The 22718-nt window shown below is 40.4% G+C and overlaps 1 protein-coding gene across 4 annotated transcripts in view; it reads right to left on the reverse strand.

Moving 5' to 3' along the window:
• Positions 1 to 22718, reverse strand: part of ptprub (protein tyrosine phosphatase receptor type Ub) — a 187840-nt gene that overhangs the window by 85329 nt on the left and 79793 nt on the right. For all 4 annotated transcript variants that reach the window (XM_074682957.1, XM_074682956.1, XM_074682955.1 and 1 more), the window contains exon 3: positions 4801 to 5072. In XM_074682957.1, coding sequence (XP_074539058.1) covers positions 4801 to 5072 — 272 coding nt within the window. The remainder of the gene's footprint in view (positions 1 to 4800; positions 5073 to 22718) is intronic.

A 22718-nucleotide genomic window follows, 5' to 3' on the forward strand; every position in this document is an offset into this window, starting at 1 on the left:
TTTGTCTGTGTGACAAAAAGCAGCGACGTGCTGCAAAGCGAGAGCCCGTGTCATTCCACAGTGATGAGGTTTTTGGCTGCAGAGGGATTAACAATGTAAGCCATGCTATATGTGACTTTGAGCGGGGCAGTTTGCTTTGTACTGGGGAAAAGGCACAAGCTTGGCTGACTAAAATAAATCAAATGTGAAAAGCCACAGAAAGCAAAGAAGAGGAGGAGGAGGGCTGTTTTTATGCCTTGCATACTGCAACCAGATAGGTTGCTTCGAAACTACAAGTTTGAGGCCATAAACCGTGAAAGTAAGTTGTCAAAAAGAGTAAGGAAAAAGACAAAGTACTGTTTTTGTTTTGATGTGGATCAAACTTTTGGATGATTTTTTTTTTGTTTGTTTAGAAATCTTTTTTTTTTGTTATGGGATACATTCAACCTAAAATATAGGGGTTATTTGAATTTTGTGCAGAAGTGACTTCAGTCTGAAATTTGAAAGAAAACTTCATAAAAATTGTAACCATATAAGAAGGTGGTTAATACATATTGCAGCATCCATAAATTCTTCCCTGAGATAACCTAGTCTGGTAATATTACTTAACACTACATTTTTTTGAAATGATCAGGGGTTACATGATGCACAGCCCAGTACATGACACAAGACAAATCTGGATGTAAACTGTGACATTTGTCATGTCTGTCATGAGTTGAGTCCACAATCTTCATCAAGCTCACAAAAAAGTGAGCTAGCTCAGAGTTCAGTTCACACTAATTAAAACAAACTAGCTTTAGTACATTTTTTTTTTTATTCTGAACCTGGTTCATGATCAAAAAAAAAACCACAGTTGTTCTAGTTCATTATTACACTACAAGTTCACTTTTACAGTAGAGCCATCTTTGCTCTAATCCCTATCCCTCAAGCCAACTGCCAAATAAATGAATCTCTGTATGCTATTACAGCACCACACACATATTCAGTTCAAAAACCGTTACCATACTGTGTGAACTGTCAGCAGAATGAGCCACGCTCAATGCTCAGAGAGTGCCGCTGTAGATTTGACTTCTGTTGCCATTTAACACAGTGCTCAGCATCTCTCGGCACCTCTCAGATTGTGAGCGGCACCCGCACCGCCCCAGGACTGAACTACGCCCATGTTCCTGTATCTGAGTTATAAACTGAGTGGTTCAGTTCACCGTTCATGAAAATTTAAGTGCATTTATTTTTACTAGTTCTCGCACAACACTGTTCAGTGTGATGATGGAAACTGGCATCATCAGGACGATAGTGCACAAAGAAGTAGCAGCTCATCTCAGTCATAACACCATAGAAAACTGAAGCAAACTTCTCAGAGATGCAGGACTTTGTGGATGTTTTTGTGCCTGAACATCACTGGTGCACATTGCTTTATGAATTAGACCCCAACAGTGCATATTACAAGGGGAAATGATGTGCAATTCTTGGTACTGTTAGCAGCCACAATGCATTTCAAGTAAATTCCCCTCAGTGTACCGTCTTAATTAAGGGGCATGGTCATAGGGGACTTAGGGTCAGTACTGAGGGGTCATATCGTTTTTATCATTCATTTTATGTAGGAAGAGCACTTTGTGTAACATTATCTCCATATGAAAGGTCAAATTAGTCCTCAAACAATAACGTGAATTCAACTACTACTGAGCCTTTGCTTGCTGGCTGCCCTACCTGTTACAGAGCTAACAGCCGACATTTTCATATGTAGTCCCATTTGGGTCATCCTGATTTGGTTATTGTAATAAATCTGGATGAAGTCCTGAGTGATCTAATCCAATGTTGCTTTCAAAAAACAATGGCACACAAGTCAAATGGTTTAGGTAAACCTTAAAAAATACAATGTGAATTTCTGATAACTGAGATTTAAATTACTGAGCCCCAGTGACCAAACTTAATCCAATAAACTGAGCACTACATCTTCAGCCATGTAAAATTAGAGCAGGATCATGTGAGGTCTAAACCTTCCCATGACAAGCTTTGATGTCTCTGCGTTTTTCAGTGTTCGCCTTTTTTCCAACTGTCCTCCTTCCCTCACACGTATTACTCGTATTCACACTTATTCTTCTTTTCAAAAAAATATCACACAGCACATCCTGCCTCACCTAGCATTCACTATTTCCTGGGATTTATACAGGACGCTGATACACAAAAAGTACACAATCCCTTTTGAAGAGATGGGGCACAGGGAGATCAGATGAGCACATTGGCAGATTCAGTCTCTGTTGTAACACTTGACAGAGAAAGAAGAGGCAGGATGAAACATGGCATTATAGCATTCGTGACTTCTCTTTCCTGATGCGGTGATGGGATAGGGCAGAGTTTGGTTTGGGGTCTGTTTCATAACACAGAGATCACAGTTTAGCTCTCACTACCCCCATCGGCTTTGAAGCAGTCCTTAGCGAGACACTCGACCGTTTTCAGCACATTCACTGTTCAACATTCAATGTGAGAGCAACAGCTATTTAAAACATTTAATAAGGGTAGTGTAAAAGTAATGATTCTCACTGAAAGTGCCATGAGTAATTTGTGAAAAACTGAGCTGATGAACAGTTTCACTGGCAGGAGTCCATGCAAGTGTGTTTGTGAGGGGCTGTACCCAGTGGTGCTAATTGGTAGCGCTCACAGTCATTTTGTAAACTGAGTTGGAAAAACCACAGAAGTCAACTGCTGCTGCACCACCACAGCCTTGTTGCCATAGACTGTATAAAACATGGCACACTCACAGCTTTTCAAAGGGATGATAAAAGCCTAATAACAGGGAGTCTCATCTTGGAGAGAGTGACTAAGGCTGTTATCGAACCCAGCTCCTACATACTGCTCACAGATGTTCTGCATACTGCTTTTGTAAAGTAAAGCTGATCGCACAAACACTTCCATAGCATTAACGCATGGTTTGAAGAAAGTAGTAAGTGGTTTATGCTTTGGTCATTTTTATATAAATGAACAGTTACTAGGGATGCACGATATTGGTTTTTGCCGATATCCGACATGCCGATATATCGAAACCCCTTTTGGCCGATACCGATACCGATAATCACAAGTTTGTTTGTTTTTTTCACTGTAAAGAAAGCTAAGTCTATCCTGTACTGGCATTTATATGTTACTCTTATTGTGACGGTCTTCTTTGTTTAAGAAACACACATAAAACAAGACAAAAAACATTTGATTTTACCATAAATAAGAAATGTATTATTTTTTCAAACTCAAGACATTCAGTATTGAAATACAGAAAAATAATTTCTTTAGATCACATGAACTTTAAATGTACAATGCATTTTTAAACATAACCAAGTTGCATTTGATTATTTTAGAGCTACTGTAACAACCTGGTGACAGACACAGAGCTCTGCAGTGCAAATAAATGAAGTGCTACATTTTATTTAAGGAGCTTATTTTTCAGATGGAAAATAATAATAATCCTAACTGAATAGCACCTTATCGGCTGTGCCTATCAGCAGAAATTTTCAAATCTGCCGATATTGTGCCGATAATATCGTGCATCCCTAACAGTTACCTGTGAGGTTACTTAACAGTAAAAATAGGAATAAAAATATTCACAAATGTAAGAGGCTAAAATTCATTATTTAAGTGTCACCACCTACTGTTAACACAGCAGGTGGCGATAATGCACTTGAAACTGAGTGTATTAAAAACATGTAAAACGAAGAATCTGTGGGAAACCATGTACAAGGTAGACTGGCCCGATGTATGCTGAATTTTTTTTTTAACAGTAGGATATCTGGGTGTTTCTAGCATACAGCAGATTTTGCGTTTTCACATACGACATACTTATTTTTCCAAATCAGGAGGTACTTCAAGTTTAGTAGATGGTTTTAAAAACAGCCGTAGCCTTGCTCACAATAAACCTGGAGAGAGTCAAGAAGGTAGAGTTTAATCCCTAGCATTAGCCACAAACTGGAGGCTCCCAAACTATGAAACAGACTGACTCCCCAGACTTACTGAATTACACAAATATCATCCTTCTCTTTACATGCTGGACACATAACAGGTATGATTTTAGCTCTGCAGTCCATTTAGTCAGAAGAAAAAAACATACAAAAGGACATGTGCTTCTTTCATAGCTTTATAGCTTACCATGCTTTTATGAAATAGTTGTACAACACTGTCACCCCACATGTAGCCTCCTGTTTGTACGAAGGACTATTATTTACACAGTGAAGGTCAGATCTAGCTGGGCTGAACAGGTTTTAATTAAACCTGGAGGACTGACAGTTCTTAATAAAATGCACACCACTCAACTTAATTGCTTTTTGACAGCTCTGCAGAGTTGCAGAAAAAAAAGAAATTGGATTAATTGAAGGATATCTATCACACTCACCTGACTGTGCCATCTACAGACCACAGCACACCAGGTGCCTATTTGAATGCCAGTCAGTCCTCATTCACTGTAAGTAGGTAATGACATGCTATGCTAATTGAGGGGGATGGCTAAATGCTGTGAGCGCGGGTCTCAGTGGGGTGGAATATTTACCATGCATGCCCACTGGAGCCCCAGTTTAGGCCTTCCAGCTCTAATATCAGGTACATTCATGGGGGAATCGAGGCTAATTAAATTGTAAATGCAGGTAATTAACACCAGATTCAGCTCGAGGTCTGAATAAATTGTGATCAACAAAGCTTAATATTGTTACATCTCTCAGCTGCTGAAGATGTTGGTCTATAGGTCTACAGTTCTTTGACAAGAAACTCTTCAACATTTGACTCATCAGTGTCAGAGGAGTATTATTCCTCATTAAAACATAATGCATCATTCTAAGTACATACCTGGTATTCATTGGGCCAGAAAGTGCTGACAGCCAGCTCCACCTGGTGCCACTGTTTGGCGTGAGACCCCGAAGTGTTCCACACCGGACTGCCAAGCGGACCTCCGTTCACTCGCACGTACGCCCTCAGGGCCCCTGGACTGTGGCCATCCCGACTGTACAGGAAGTAGCTGAACTGGACACAGTGAGTGTCATTTTCACTCAGGGTCTGCAGCAGCAGCTGAGCACGGTGACCCACGGCATGCTGGGAGGAGTTCACCAACATATAGGATCCTGGAAAAGGAAGAAATTCATCAACTTGTTATTTAAACACGACCATGCTGACATCTTCCTATGTGACTGTTTTCTGAATACCAGGACAGGCTCTTGTAAAAGATTCATGGTGTGAATAAGAATTTAAAAGTCATTAAAAGTTTGAATGATTTGATTTGAAGTCAATCTAAGTCTAACTTAACTGGTAGGTATGAGCTATTTTCTGCCTCAAATGCATTGTAATTTTTTGGTGTATTTAAAATGACAGCGTTCCCTCTGCGCCAGCTGTCGTATATGCATTAAAAACACATCCACAAGTTATAGCAGTGAAGCATGAATTTTAAAAGTTAACAAGCAGCAAAATGCCCGCAGCATTGAATCATTTTAAATTGGAAATTAAAGCCACCAAGGACACATGCACTATCTGCAAAGCTAGAGGGAGAAAGAGCATGTAGCTATTTTGTTCTGGTTTCTTTCATATCTGTGTATTTATAACCAATGGATCTCAAAGTTTCTTTGTTTTAGAAAATGAAAGCTCTCTGTACATATGAAAATGTTCCTGATGCCAAGATGACTTGAAATATGTCTGCAGTGCAGTTTTCATTAGTTGTGTTGATTCATGGATAAATGCCGGCCGTTTGTATATGCCTCACTGAGGGATTTCAGTTATACAGGCTCAAATGAACCAAGGCAAACATGTCACAAAGGGACAAATCCTCTTTTAACCACTTTTAGCAGGGTGAAACTACAAGAATAAAAATGAAAGTATTCTCCCACAACTCAGAGCTGTATGTGGGCGGTTGATAACAAGAAAAGAAATGTGCCCTGTGGAATAAAAAGACACAAATCGGTGCTGGCTGAGGAACTACTTCTGGTGAATGCTGGAGAGAGATGCAAGGAACAAGTGAGAGCTGGAAGAAAAAGCCGACAGCCTGAGCGAGAAACAAAGAACCAGCGGCAGTTTTCCCACTGCAAGGTGACGCAGAGGTAGGAAACGAGATTCACAAACCCCCTGAAGCCTCCTCTAATCAGGATAACATAACCCCATTGCCCTTTGCCTAGCATCTGTCCTGCCTCGAGTCTGCGCCCGCTAACGTGATTAGCACAGCAATGTTGGGAGACCTTCCTGTGTACTCACATAATCAAGCCTGTTGTCTTTGTACTCCAAGGTCTTTCTGTTCTCCGTCAGGAATAAGCCCAGGAGAGCAGACAGTGGCAGACATGGCGCCAGGTGTCCTGAAGACATTTATTCTGCACTCAGATGTAATACATGTGAATGCTGGATTGCCAGACATAAAAAAAATCCCTCCATCCCACACAGGCTGCAACTCTGAATTAGCTTTACAAAGAAAACACAACTTAATTTTGTAACACTGTCTGAAACAACATTTCATCAAAGCTTTTTGAAGTTATGCACACAGATCCCTTGTGTATTCTCAGCCACAAAAAGTCACCTTATCCTTAACTCCACAGACTAAAAACACCTGATGGAGTCATCTGCTTCTTGCCAGCACCGCCCAGCTACTGAGAAACACTAATTACCTCTTAAAGTGCAAATAAGACAGAACGTCTGGATTCACAGACTGATGTTTTACATAATGAGATTGAGATTCACAACCTCTGGCCCCGAGCTATAAAGAAAGTTAAACCGAGGACCACAGAGAGGTAGAGATGGTCGTTATCTGCAGGCAAGAGTACGGCCTTTCCTACAAAGCCCCATTGCCCTGCAGCTGACTGTCAACAGCCTCTGATTTGTGTCTCCAACTGGGCTCGAGATCTCGGCACTCTCATTTCGCTCTGCTTAATTAGATCTTTCAGGATCCATCTCCTCTCCTGCACCCTGCAGGCCCACAAGGGACTCATAAAATAAAAGCAAAGGGCTGAAGTGTGGCAGCAGGACTGTCCTCACTGCCGGTTATATCCTGGAAGTGTGCCCCCTTTTTTATATATAGACATTATTAACACCTTTCTGTTGACTTTGCAGTTTACTATAATGTGATGTGGGGACATATGAAGCAGTCGGGGTGCTGGCCTCTCACCTCCTTTGAGATTCAAACTGAAGATAAGTGAAGTCATCTTCTTTAATAAGGAATAATAATGAATAAATGTAAATGAATTACATAGTGTGAAGACAAAAGGATCTAAACACACGTGTGAGTTAGACTAAAAGGGATATGGGGCCTTCATTTAATGAAATCACACACCAAAATAGCAAAAAATCCAGGGTCCAAGTCTTCATACTGTTTGTTCTGGCACAACATCAGTCCTAATGTTTGTTTGTTTTGCCATATCACTACAATGAAACAAGTTAAAACATCAAATTCTGCCAAGTAAAGAGATGTTTGTGATGTTAAAGCACGAGTGTACCCCTCCACTTCCACATGCTGATACCTTTAAACCTCTAGCCAAGCAGGTTAAGAAATTGCTAATCCTTCAAATAATCCCAGCCAGTTAAATATATCAACATTTCAAGGTGTTCGACAGGTTTGAATTCTTCAGACTGTGGCCACATTCCCACGTTGGCACACCAGTAGTGATGACTGCTTTGCCAAGAAGGTAGCAGATACATTGCTGTATTTTGGTAGACGGCGGTGGAGCTTTTGGTAGAAACACATGAAGCATCCAAGAAAAATTTCTGATGCCCTAGATAAAAAGATACTCAGTGATCAGAAGACAGATTACATCTTAAAATGAGAAGATAGTGGTTGTTTAGCAACACAAATAACTAATGTGCTTTTAAAGCTCTATCAATATGTCGTGTTAATCATCTAGCATTATGTTTGTGTTTGCACAATATTTAAAGCATTTCCTCTGGATGAAGAATAAAAAGACAACAGAAGTATTTTCTAAATATATGTCTGGATTTAAAAGAATTTTAAGGCTTTACTCTCACTGCCAGAGGAGGCAGACAAAACTAAAAAAAGTCAAGATAAATCAAGCATTTTTTTAGACTTATTTCTGATACAAGTTGTCCTGTTAGACTTAATAATAATAATAATAATAAATTTTATTTGTAGAGCACTTTTCATCAAAGCGATCTCAAAGTGCGACAATAAAACAAGGTTAAAAACAACAAGATTACAAAGAGGTTAAATGCCTTCAGTGAAAGCTTTTTTAAAAAGAAAGGTTTTTAGGCCCTTCTTAAAAGAGTCTGTTGTTTGTGGAGCCCTCAGGTGTTCAGGGAGGGCATTCCACAAGCGAGGAGCGGCTGAGCTAAATGCCCGATCACCCATTGTACACAGTTTAGTCCTGGGGGGCAGAAGGAGGTAGTTGTTACCAGAGCGGAGGCGTGATGAAGTTTGTGGTTTGAGAAGTGTATAATATAGTAATATGAGCTACATTCACATAACAATTCCAGAAACATGACTTCTTCCAGGTATTAAAAAGAGCTAAGATTTCAATTGCTTAAACAAGTTAAAAAATGCCAATGTAGTATGAAAAATTTCCTCATTTACTTTCAACAGAGACCTTATCTGTGTTTTAAGAATCTTGACAATATAAACACACGTGCTTAGGTTCCTGATTCTGCAGCGTGCAACTTTAATGTCACCATTAAAGCTAACCATTCCACCATTTTAGTTTGAGATTGGACCACACTTTCAGAAGATGCAGGGAACATGAAGAACTTGTTACTTTTGAGAAGTAAAGAAGAGGTCAAAGCCTCAACCACACAAAGGAATGGCTTCATTCTGCCTCACACAGAAGTCCTTGGCGCTATCTTAAAAGCACCCCTGGACTGGAAGCAGGCAGCTTTTATATTAAACAACTTGATGATTGCACACTTTGACTGTAACCTTCAGTATGTCATCTGCACTCTAGCTTTCATGTGTTTGTCAGGCAGGAAACTTCTGACAGCATCTTTGTTCTGCAAACTGAGGTCGGTTCACTGCCACTTGAGTTTGCAATCTGCTAAATAACCATCTGCGGCTTTTTTCAGTGGTTAAACAGAACGGTAGAAGCCTCTTTTTGTAACCTTTCATGTTGTCCCTACCGTTTGCTGGTTGATGGAGCTGACATGATTCCTACAGAGAATACAAACCTTAATACAAATAAATAAAAATTGGATTAATGCTAAGTTTTCAGTTCATAACCCAACAAACAAACAGATTTCAAAGTGACTCTTTCAGTAGTCGAGAAAACATGAAAACCTCAGGCTATGAGGAAACCAGAATCATCTTTCAAGATGAATTTTAACCTCACTTTTAATTGAAGGATTTCTTGTATTAATCTGCTGTCATTTTTAAAGTGTAGATCACGTCTGCCTCTGTGTTCTGAGCTTTTGTTTAATTACCTTTGTTATCTCTTCTTATCTTCTGATATTCTAATTGATTTTCCTTTCTGTTTTCATGTAAATAACCCGCCTCGTTCACATTCTCATTATAAAGGTTAATGCTGGAAAACAAATAAGAAGTAATCAGATCAAACTGTAGTGTTTAGTGCTACCAAGCATGACCCCCACACACAAAAGACAGCATCTTTCATGAATTATACTCCAAAGCGCCGTGAAATCAGATAAAGTTCCACCCATCTATTGATGTGCCCCCCACCTCAAGGGCAAAAGAACATCCATAACAAGATTAGGACTGATCCAGCACATCATAATTCATACGGAGCACCGCTGGACTACAACCTGGTCACAGGCTGGAGGTGACACTATCTGAGGGGAGAAAGGAGGATGACAAACAGAGATGGGCTGTGCAGCATTCATTTTTTACATGAGGGCACAAAGACACTTGGATTAAGACACATTAATGTCAGATAGGACATGATGGGAATAAATTGAAGGAAACAGAGAGGCAGGTTGTTTTCTGGTTCTTAAACCTCCTTCCAGGGAAATCATGAGGTATCACTGGCTTTTTGCCTCGTCAGAGGCAGGGCTCAGATATTTTTGCTGTGTTGCAACAGGCACCTCAAACCAATTTTTGCATTTTAAAAGGAAATATTTCGGGACCAGTAAATTGTTGCTTGGAAGCACATGTTTTTGCTGAGTCACTAAAGAATTGTTTACCTGCCAACACTACCAGTTTTTACAGGAATCTCCTGCTTTTTAACTCTTTCGACTGATGAACTCCCCATTTGTAATTTCTCCTGATTCTCTCCTGATTTTTCATGTTGAAATCAATTAAAAGGCTTGTTTATTAGTACTGTGTCAGATTCATGACAAAATGTTGAGGCAAGCAGGGGGGGTCTCCTACTAAGGATGGGCACCAAATTAGGTATTTTTATAGGTACTGATTAAATCCTGTCTGTAGTACAGACTATAGATTTAAGTAAAATCAGATTGTACAGTGTTTTGATACTTAAACACATCCTTGTGACTGTGAGGAAGTGGAAGAGTGGGCAATTTTTATACTGGACATGAACACAGCATAGCAAGTTTACATAAATATGTAAAATTGAGGGGCCATTTACAAGACAATGTTTTTAGGGTGAAACACAAAAGTTTTGTTGCATTTCAGTCTTGCATTTACACGGAAACAGCGTTTCAGCTGACCTAAACTGCAAACTTTTGAAAACGGCCTCCAGAGTGGGATTTCTCTGAAATGCTGCCGACATTGTTGAAGTGTAAACAGCAAGCCAGTGTTTACAGTGGAAACGATGACGTCACACTCCGCATACAACAATCCAACAATTGGGTTATTACGATCGTCACAGACTACTGTGTTGTGCTTGTGCTGCTCAATCTACTGTATCTGCTGAATGTCTTTCAACAAAATGTGCATCTGTTGCTCCACTTTTGAACTTAGTATTCCCCAATACACAAGATGATGGATGTGGATTTGGTGGATAGCGCCGACTATAGGCCTGGCATGCTTACTACAGCGTTTTCAGTCCCTCAGCGTTTCTGTGTAAATGCAGATTTTTTTAACTGCGTTTTAGCGTTTTCAGATCAAAAGTTGTCGTCAAAAAGGGGCCTGAAAAACTTTTAGAGTTTATTATCAAACAAAAGAATATTTATTACCACATAAACACACAAAAAAGTACTGAAAATTGGTACCATTTAGTACTGTTGTGTTCTAATACCAATTGCCAGATACTGAGCATCGGTACCATATCATTTCAAATGTGAAAGGCACCTCTCCCAATCTCCCAATCTGTCAAAGTCCAATGTTGGCAGGTATGGAACTGGTTCAAAGGGTTGCACATTTCTTTGTTTCAATTTTCACCTAAAGATCGTACACAAGATTGAGACATCAGTCAGATACCTTGATGTTCATAAAAACGAGTGGGTACAAGACAAACAAGGCAAATATGCTTTTTGCTTATGTGTGTGCACATTTCATGCCACCACTGCAGAAGTGTCTAGGCATGCCCCTGCTAACAGTTTTACATGTACTTACAGATCCTGTTGTTCCCAGATATAAGAAGAAAAGGGAGAAAATATATGAAAACAGTCAGACCAGTGGTCGTGTTTGGGTTAAAGACAAGCTTGTGATGCATCTGCTGCTAGTCTAAACCCTGGCACACTTCGCGTATCGGCCTTGATGCTCCCCCCTTCACCAGGAGCCTTTAATTCTGCCCTGTGCTCTGTTCTCAGAAGGTCAGGATGGATTTCAATCTTCTAGGATATAGCGTCCCTCCAAGTGTTAATACATCTGCAGCTGGCACAAATAACCTTCAGCACAAATAAATAAGTAAATAAATTTTGCAAAATCTGGGGCTGGAAGGAGCCTTGGTCATCGGTTGAAAGGCACATTAGTGCTGTCATTTCCTCGATGTCTCACTGTGAGAAAATCGGCTCTCAAATGTAAAACTGCCTCATCATGTAGAAACGCTGTTCACAAAGCAATAAGTGCTTTCAATCTCAGACATAAATGCTCTGTCACTAACATCAGACACAAGTGTTTATTAGCAATCACAGTGGCAACAACAAATACAGTTAAATGTCTGATTTTTGGGTGTTTTTAGGAAGTCTGACCTTCAGGATATTACAAGGATAGCCTGGAGCGAAGAAGAAACAAATGAAGGCAGCTTCGATGAAAAGAGACCCGTGGAGAGGATAGACAAGTTCCCCTCCTAATGAAAGATCGCACACAGGGACAGCCCAATAATAAGACCCCACACGGACTTAATCAACTTATCACAATGACAAGCAACGAGTGCTTTCCTGAGGAGGCTGAGGCTGACCTTATGCACAAAAAGAAAAGCAGAAAAACAGTTTTATCCCAAGATTAAGAAGTAACTTTGTCAAGATTTCATCTGCCTTTAACAACATTTGTTCACAAAGTTTGCCCTGTCCTCATGCAACATCTTCTTTTTGGGGGTTGTGTCCACTTTTTTTTTTATCAGCCTTCTCAGTCCAAAAGATTCAACATCTTTAAACGCTGAAGCTAACAGTTAACCAAGCCCTTTTTCTCGTTACACTCTGTATTTTAATGATTTCCATTATATAATACTGATAAGTTCTATGCTTTCCATTATTATAAGATTAATACACAACTAATCAAATAAGTACGTCATAAAAAAAAATCTGCCCTTAATTTATGACAAATCAAGGTCAGAAATGACAACGGTTCCGAGCATCCCTTACCATGTCTTTCTGTCGTATTTTTGATTCTTGGATATGCAAATATACCAAGCAACAAATTATTAATGAGCAGAGTATTTTAAACAACCAAATGAGACACAACTTGAAAAAGCTGGCAAGCCAAGCTACAGCAGCTAAGCTCTGTTGTTAAGTTGGATGGGGAGTTCAGGTAATGATCAGTGCTGGCTTCATAAAAGCAGTGTCACGCATTGAGCGTGACAGTCACTCTTTTGGGTCTTTTGTCACACACTCCCGCCACACATTGTTTTTCTGAAAAAAACATTCACAGAGAGACTTCAGACTTGACTTGGACTTGTGAACAATCATTATGATCTCTCTTTTCCTGGCATGTAAACATTAGGGAAACTATGAAATGTCTGATGAGCTACGACGAATCATAGATATGACACGTGTCTGGTGGTCCCGCACATCAGTACATCTGATGCCGCCACAATCCACTCTGTGTGGCTGTTACTGTTGTTGTGTGACAGTAATGTCACTTTACAGTGCAGCCGATGTACGTGTGAATATCTGACCTAAATACCTCCAGAAACGCTTAACGTCTTTGGGCGCGCGCCCTGCGTGCTGGTGATAGTAAAGACGCAGACAGAAAACTCCATCTTCAAGCTGCTGTTTGTAGTCACTCAATGAATGATAAATTCAACCTGAGGTATTCTGCATCACATAATGTTCATACCGGGGTGAGGATTTTTAAAGTTTGCCTTTTTTCTATGACAGTTCTGAGAGGATGTCCAGGACACATTAGAGGTGATTACTTGTCCATAAATTTAAAAAAAATGAAGATACTGAAATTCCAAGCTGTAAAAAAGCACATTTATAGCGACTGGCCCCTGATTATGGTCTCAGTGGGTTTTTTATGACCTTTTATTAACAAACTAAAAGCTGTGAAAGTTGTGAGAGGATGTCCAGGACACAGAGGTGATTTAGTATCAACAAATTTAAAAATGAGATAGCTATAGAAATTTTAACCTTAACATTTGTCTTTTTAAGACAAAATGTTGTTGATGATGAAGATTTGCTGAGTTTCTTTTTATTATTTTGTAGTATTTATTGTTCTGATATGTTAAGGCTGTCGCTCACATCCTAAAATAGCAGTGGATTGGGGGAGGGGGGTCGTCACCCTAGTCTGCATTCAAAACTTGAGAGCCCTGTCAAAGGCAGCAAGCATACCAAGCTCTGGCATGTCGCAAATGTCATATTTCAGTTTTCATTGTTATAACTGGATTTACTGTACCAGACAACATGTCCACTTACACACAAACCCTGGTGTCAAACAAGTAAAAACACCAGTGTTAGCTGCATTAGAGCCTTCTCTATTTCAGCCCAATCAATAGAACAGCCCTACAGCTTTGCATCAGGCCATGAAGGACTGACAGCTTTTCCATTCTTGAGGCTGACACACCACCTGAAGAGGGGAACCTAATCTTATTTTCACCCCCACTAGTTCTATCACTCACAGCTCCACCTCTGTCATACTCATTCTCTCTCTTTCATATCATTTTTCATTATCGCTGCCGTAATCCATCACACACGTTCCCTCTCCCCGCAACTTTTAAAATATCCAAAGCAGAGGACGGTGAGGATCGACGTGCTCTGTTCTTGGAAACTGTCAGCCCTCAGGCTGTGGTATTCCTCTCTGACCAAAGATCAATTTCACATGATATCTCTTCTGTCATTAAGTTACAAGTGTTAATGATCTACCAGTGTTACTTGATGTTACAGTTTTTTATGTGCTCCATCCTTTTTATCTGACCTAAAAGCAACCTGAGTCACTCTTTTAAAATTGAAAAACAAAACAAAAGTTAATAGACAATAGTAGAATAGTCCATGTGGTCCCGGTCCCAAGGACTCAGCTCTTTTATTGGTGCTTTTCCTTTGACCCAGCTTTAAACAACCCTTCCTCAAATCCTCCTCTAAACTTTGTCTTAGCCTCTCATTCTTATCCAGAGCTGTGACTGGTTTCTCTGCAGGTCTTTATCGCCCTGAAGTACAGGGCTAGCAGACCATTACCGACGCCTCTGGGGACATCCTGGGATGAAATGGAAAGTGTGAGAGTAGGGGGCCAGCCGAGGACTGATGTTCCAACAGAAAATAAATGAAATACAAGTGGTGCTTTTGTCGAAGTAGCCCGTGCCTTCAAGCGTTTGTGAAAGATAAGGCCACGTCAGCAAGTGCTGTTGTCTTCTTTCCAAGGGAGCCGGGGGAAGAGAGAAAAGGTGTATTTTCTCAACAGTCTGCTGGTGCTGACCTTTTGAATTGTCCTCCAGGCAGTTCAGGATCAACTGCCAGATTTGCCCAGGAGAGAGGCAGGCAGGCAGACACACGACAGAAAGAGGAGAGGGAGGGATATGTTTGTGTATGTTTATGCCTTGTCAACTAAATGCATTAAAACTTGAAAAGACTTATATGATTAATGTTTACACCAAAGAGACATTCCTTAAAATAAGTTTTTCTGGGCTAGAGTGCTGTTTTTGTATTAGTTCCTTGTTTGACTTAATCAAAACAGCAGTTTCCACATGTACACAGGCTGTTGTTGTTATCTCATCAATTGCTCCTGGACATCCAAAAATCAAATAAAAAGCCCAAAACTTAACCTTGAAAATACTCATAAGTTTAGAAAGCTGGGGTTTTAACCTTGTACTTCTTATGTGGAAACTTCCACAAAGCATTTAAAGGCAACAAACCAAAAGATTTTCCTGATTAGTTCCCCTCAAGGCTAAAGAAGCATTAATCAGCCAAACCTCACGCTAAGTTCTGTATTCTTGCAAAACTGCGTGGTGCTAGGTTGACCGTCCATGCTGTGGACTGAACTGAGTTCAAGTCCTAATAAGCATAGAGAATTTTGGAAATAAGCAAAGCACTGCTTTATTCTCATTCCAAGTTAAATCAACACAGGATGAGCAGAAATATTTCCTCTGCAGGCATCAGGGACTCTGTCACACCAGCTGTCCATTTAAAGCACTGTCAGGCGGACAGAGGTGATGTGTGCCACAGTCTGGGTGAAAACAGGAGAAAATCCTCAGTATGCTGTGCAGGTCTTGACCATATGAGTGAAAGTAGAAGCTCATTAAAAGAGATTAGCTCTGGTTTAATTGCCAGCAATACTAATTGAAAGAACAATTGCAAATTTGTCCTTTAACACAATGTGGAGTTCTCATATTTGTAAAATGCCCTGAAACTGATCCACACACTGTAGCTGAGGAAAACCACTTTACACCAACTACTGGTAGTGTATAACAAAGAAATGTTTAAATAAATAAATCAAATGAACAAAAAGATTTTGTTTTCTTTTTTTGTGTTTTTCTTCTTTGTTTGTGTGCAGGTGAAACACTAAAAAATAACTTCTTGGTTTCTCTGTTACCTGCCGTGCCAACTCTCAGCCTTTTGTTGCACAGTGTGTTCAGTGAGAGTGTGTGGCTCACAAGACAGGGAGGGTAAGATCACCCCTGGGGCTCTGAAGGTTGGTCAAGGATGTAATCAACCATGTGGTCAGGCTCTGACCTCTAACACAGACAGACAAACAAGATAACCACGCGGCCCTGATTAATTCTGTCTCCATTCGGTCTGTGGAGAAAAAAAAAAAGAAAATAAAGTTTCTCACCAATGAGCCATGCATCACCATTAGCTGTCTGGTCAAAGTGCAAGCCCTCACTGATGTTGTGCAAAATGAACATGTCACGGAGCCCCCAGGGCAGCAGGGAAATGCATTAAACCGACTGACACATCATAAATAAACAGTATGATACTCAAAAGGAGGGTTTATATTCAAGATACATAAAGACTCTGAGGAGAGCTTTGATGCTTGTGTTTTCTTTGCTGCAGTTTAGTGCAGGGAAGCATTCACCTGCAAATCCCTTTTTTAATTTGCATCTGTGCTAAACTTCTTGATGGAGAATTAAGTGTGTGCAGCTGACAGACAGCTCTGATATGTCCGTGGTTCTTTATCTGGAACATGCAGAAGATCTGGAAAGCAAACAAAATGCACTTGACGAACATTTGGAGAGAGAGGCTTGAACCTTGTCGCCTGCTCGGCTGTGGCTGGAGCTGATTTGGAAATCCATAAACTTCTCCTCTAAGCGCACAGCAGCACTTCATCAGCCATCCATCCCCCAGGAGAACACATCACACAGCTATAAGAGACACTCTCTTCCCCCTATAGAACAATTAGCCTGGGGCTTCCATAACAGCAAATATAATATTGATAAGTGCTGCGCTTCAATATGGGGTCAGAGGTCTTTTTGTAACACCATCCATTATGATCAATAGACAGGGTGTTCTTTTCAATTGGCGTGTGAGGTATTAGGCGTGTCAGTAAGGCATTAAAAATAACAGAAAGCCTTTTAAAGCTTAAAACTGCATCCATTAAATCTGCTTTCAGGAATAAACGCATTAAATTTATACTTTCTATAACAAAGCTGAACCAAAAATAATGTATACAGGGACATTCATCATTAAGAATTTATTTTCCATCTGATTATGTTGAATCAACTTCCGAGCATATTTTCCAGTGAAGCTCAGGTGCAACTCCCTGACATTTCAGTTCCAGACAAAGCACATATGGCTCTCCACCGCCGGCCTACATTTAACGCCTACAGGGCATTCACATTTCTCTGAAAAGCCTGCCCGTTTATTCCACCGCAGCATCCAGGCCTTCAGGGTTTTATCCAAGTTATCTTTGTCCCCTGAGCAATATTATGAACGGAGACAGGATGAGAACACATTGTCCCTCATCATGACAGCGCAACTGGATGCAGACCTCTGGATTTCCATAACTGTTGCTCAAGAACGGTTTTAATTCCATGTGTTCAGATCCATCTGACCCTCCCTCTTGGGATTTTTTAACACCTTGTTTCGGCCGCAGCATTGACCTACTCTTTGTCCTGCCGCTCAATACCCCAGAAGGAGGAAGTTAAAATAGAATGAACTAATGGAGCCCCATTAACTCAGTTCCTGTACACCCCCTTTAAAAAGCTAAATTTAACATTGCTGCAATAGAAAGACAACCTCTGCTTTTAAATCTTTTTCAGAAGTTAATTTTTAGCCCCTCAGGTAATACAAAGGACTAAATGGATGCATGAATAAAATATTTTCAGAGGATGACATTGCATACCTCACAGGACGCAGAGGAAAGGCAGAGCAACATCGAAAGAAAGAGAAAAACAATCCAATGCTGGGCTATTTTTCTGGTGAGACTTTCATTAGCTCATTGTTATCAATGACTGATCCCATTAGCATGTCAGCATGGCAACATGCCCCTGTGGTAAAAAGATAGGCTTCAAGGGATGGAGGGTGCAGTGGCATAATAATGCATGCAACGGTTTGGTCATCTGTCCTGACACAAAGCTAATGAGCTAGTCACAGGGGGAAATGAATGACGGTTTTCAAATGCCGACATGCCTGAAAGTTCAAAGCACCTCCTGAGATAGATTTTTTTCATGTGACTGGCATATTACGTATACTTGAAGATATTTGTAGTTTCTAGAGCTCCAACAAATAACACTGTAGTGATTTAATTGTTTGGCTCTAGGCGCACTAGATCCCAGGATATTACAGTCAACAGTGATATATCAGCATAATAAGCCGTTCAAGCAAAACAATCCTATATACAGTCTGCTCCACTCCTCTCTGCACGAACAATTTGTTTTTCACTTACATAAATGGCTAATCTTGAAATTCGTGTCACAGCAGTGTCAACAGATGCAGCTTAAATGGCCTTCGGCTTCCTTTTTAGTAATTACTCAACTTGTTTAAAGAAGCATTCAAACACTGGCATCAGCAAAGTTGTCCACCCACAATATCTCTCCAAAAACACTTAAGTCCCAACAAACTCTGCAAGCTTTCCAACAGTAACGTAGCGTCTCTGTGGCTTTGCAGATTTGTATTGTTGAGGCACATTTCTGTGCCTGTAAACACTGTGCAGCATTTATTTAGATGTAGTCTCTAACTTAACAATGTGAACAACAGCGTTGCCATGTGGTGGTGCAATGCTGTGCAGAGAGAGTGCCTGTGTCCACCACGTCACAGGGGGGTTTTGGAGGCTGATGGATGGACAGGTGCCAGGCTCAGCCCAGGACGAGGCCACAGTCTAGTGACTGGTAGATAAATCTGAGGCCGACACTGATAGGCCGCAGAGTCATCATAATGACAGGCAGGCTGGAGCCAGAGGCAGGAGGCTGCTGCTCCGCCCATCCCGGAGGTGTAATGTGCTTGTGATTAACTGTCAATCCCCCCCTGTTTGGTGGGCAGACGCTCTATCGCAGGAAGAACCACTCATCACTGTGACAGCTACTGGAGCCGTGACCTTGGCCTCCACAGAGATGCTGCAGACATTAAAAGGAATTCTGGAGATGTCAACAATTAGGAGGAAAATGTGAGAATTTCTTCTTTGTATCTCAGGCATTTTGAGCTCAGTGAAAGCGTGTGTGATGCACTCAGGTGCAACATGCTGGAAGAGGTTAAAAAGGTGTGATAATGTGTCTTTGATAAGCTGACAAGTAAACAAGTCCAAGAATGGTGAAATTACTGATGGCTGAATTTTACTCAGCTCCTACAACTTCAGAGTCTTTCAGAAGGATTTACAGGCCTTCACATGACTTTAATTACAACTGACTTCTGAAAGTGTGTTCAGTCAAAAGGCAAAGAAAACACTCACAGACCCCATGATCAGCCCCTACAGATGAGTATGAGGGTGAAGGTCACGGCATCACCATTAAGTAAGATTACCCTGAAAGGTTTCTCCAAAGGAAACTACAAAAAGTGAGTTACCTGTTTATGTGTTTACAGCAGTCTCAGTTTCACCATAACCCAAAAGTCACACAAGAGGCTACAGTCTGACAAACTAAAGATATATGAACGATACAAAACACATTTTTTTCTAGGTTTAATTACAAAAGATCAAAGCCTCACTTTAGTAACAACCATGGACTGTAAAAAATAATGGACATCCGCTTGCTCAACTCGAAGTGAGGTCTCCATAAAAACTAGAGCCCAACCTTTTTGCTCCACGGAGATTCTGTCACTCCTGCTCCTGTGCGTCTGTGTGTTGGGCTGCACACTGCCCGAGTGCCTGCCCCCTCCGTCCACCATTATCTAATGTAAAACTTGAGAAGGGGATTTAAACGTTGAGTTAGTAGCTTTTTTGAGAGATAAACAGAGATAAATGGTACTGTTATTTCACACGTCCCCCATTATCTAATGGAAGACCATAATACAGTGTTTTAACGTTGTGTAAGTTGCTCATTGTGTGTTTACAGTTTGACTTTTTTTTTTCTACTTACTATGTTTAAAGTTTGACTTCTTCAATTTAATAGTGTTCTGTCTCTGTCTTCAATCATATGGGTGTTATAATAATTTGTGTTCATATACAGTATATATCCTGTGTATGTCAATGAATTTGTTATATATATCAGCCGATATATCGGATATCAGTCGATATATCAGATATCAGTCAATATATATCGGATATCTGCTTTTTTTTGCCCCCAGTATCGGTACTGGCATTGGCCCCAGAAATCCCAGATCGGTCGGGCTCTAATAAAAACTGCTCCCCCTGGTGGCTGGCTGCAGTATAGGTAAAAATATCTGGTTTTCCAGTCATTCCAGATGGGCTGTAGTCAAACTTTAAAAAATGAATACTCCTCGTAGAAATGTTTCTGACTTCCGATTGTTGTGGTGATTCGAAGATATTATTTGGCTGCCTTGTTTTCAAGTCCTCTTTTTTTTCTGAAAAGTTTCTTTTTCATTAGTTATACGAGGTTAAAAATGAGGCTTTGCATTACATTTAACTTTTACGATGATTGACAGCTGCTATTTGCCAAATTTTGGCTTAAAACAGTACAATGATAAATGGCGGAGCCACACTGTCCGCTCTACATACAGTCTATGGTAACAACATCACCAAATGTAAGAACTGCACAGACCGTTGTTGACCGCAGTTTTAACTCCACGTTATGATTTAATTTGCTTTTATTTATTGTGATTTAATTTGCTCTTAATTATTTTGGTTGTCTTTTTGTGTTTTGAATGTCTACTTTTTTACCCTTATTTGGCCTTTTGAATAAATTGTGTTTAACTTGAACAGCAGTTTGGTCAACTGTGTTTTTTTTTAAATGTGCTAAATAAAAAACTTTGACTGGACTTGATTTATCCAACCAAGGAAGTCAGTTAATGTGAATGCTGATTGGGTTTAACAACACAACACCAGAAGGATTTTTCTGTTGAGTTGAAATGTTGAAACCTACATGGATGATGCACATTTTATTGTGCCACATTGCGGCATGTCGTCATCTACTTTATTCACATCACAGGTTGAAAACTCTAGAAAACAGCCCTGCATTGGCATCTTCCCTTTGATTGTCAGAGTAATATTTTGGGGATAAAAAGTACATTTGGGGATATATCCAACTCAACAAATGGACTGGAATTGATGCCTAAATTCATCCTTAAACAGAGATTATTTTCTGTTTAATCTAGTTCTGGGTCAATTGGGGTTGGTTTGAAACTATAACTACAACTTTGCAGCCATGTCAGATGACTCAGAGCTTTCACTAACTCATGCCTGAAAGTATTACTGGACACATAAACACAAAGTAAAAAGAATCTTGGGCTGTGTTATTTGATGTTATTGCTCCTTAACATAGCACGGATCAAAACTTCTGTTTCTGTCCCAGGGTAAATTCCTCGGATTAAATGGTTAAACTGACATGGATGACTTAAGTCTGAATATCATTTAGTGAGATCAAAGCCACTGTGTGACACCGCTGTGTCATTCTCTGTAAAACCAGCCCCTCGCATTGTGTATGTTGGCTCCCTGTCAAACTGCTCTGGTTTATTTTAACACCATCAAAAGGAACAAGGCTGTTGTCAATGTCATTTACAACACCTGTGCTTTTGATTTTCTGGTTAGAAAAAAGTGTGCTGGAAAAAAGGTCTTCAAGTAAAAATCCTCATTCTCAATTATCGATCACATAGAAAATGGCTGTTCAACAGGTAGCAAAGCTTTCATCACGAATGTCTTCCAAAAACATCATCAAGGTTACTTGATCCACAGAGAAAGTCCAACATTTCATTGGAACAACTTTTAACAAAAAATATCTACAGTTCTACAATTACATTCAGCAGATGTTTTTTTGTACAACACAAGCAAGAATTTAGACTGGAGGGAAAAACTTAATACGACAAAGTTGTTCAAGGAACTTGGCTGCAGGTGCTGCCGTCAAGTGCAAGAAGATTTTTTTCCCCTCATGTGGAGTTATGTAGCCTTAACTAACCACAATTAATCACTGCGACAATATAGTTCAATCTTCAACAACATTAAATGATCAGAGCTAAGTATTCACTAAGAGCTGGGTCTGAGACTTTCAGACTAATTCTACCCCTGAGGACAGAGAGGAGAAGGGTCAGATCAGGTGCACAAGTGTTCCCTGAACAGATGAGTTTTCAGACATCTCTTTAAAGTAGAAGGGGACTGTGGATCGTATAAAGTTTGGTAATTCATTCCACCATTTGGGCACAACAGAGGAGAAAAGTCTGGCTAGAGATTTAGAGCCGCGCTGGGCTGGGAGCACCAGGCATCTTTCACAAGCAGAGCGTAGTGGATGAGAAGGAGTGTGGACCTGAGGGACCCCAGGTAGGCAGGTGACATTCTTACCAATGTTTTGTAAGCCAGAAGAAGAGCTTTGAATTTGGTTGGGACTGCCACTGGAAGCCAGTGAAGAGAGATTAACAGCGAGGTGACGTGCTGTTTTGGGCTGGTTAAAGACCAGATGTGCTGCTGCAATCTGGATCATCTGCAGAGGTTTAAATGTTCACACAGAGGAGCCAGGAGGGAGTTGCAGTAGTAGATGCGTGAAATCACAAGGGCCTGTACCAGAAGCTGTGTGGCCTGTTGTGTCAGGAAAGGTCTGACCCTCCTGATGTTAAAGAGGGCGTATTGACAAGCTCAAGCAATCAAAGCCAGATAAACCTTAGAGGTCAGCTGGTCATCAATCATGACACCCAGATTTCTGGCAGAATTTGTGGGCAAGTGTTGTCAATGAGCTTAGTTTTGGACAGATTCAGCTGAAGGTGGTGTTCCTTCACCCATGTGGAGATATCAGTCAGGCACACTGATATCCGAG

This window comes from Halichoeres trimaculatus, unplaced genomic scaffold, assembly GCF_033239565.1.
Source record: "Halichoeres trimaculatus isolate MK-OKI-2021-1 unplaced genomic scaffold, fHalTri1.1 fHalTri1_scaffold_12, whole genome shotgun sequence".
NCBI classification, from domain to species: Eukaryota; Metazoa; Chordata; class Actinopteri; order Labriformes; family Labridae; genus Halichoeres; species Halichoeres trimaculatus.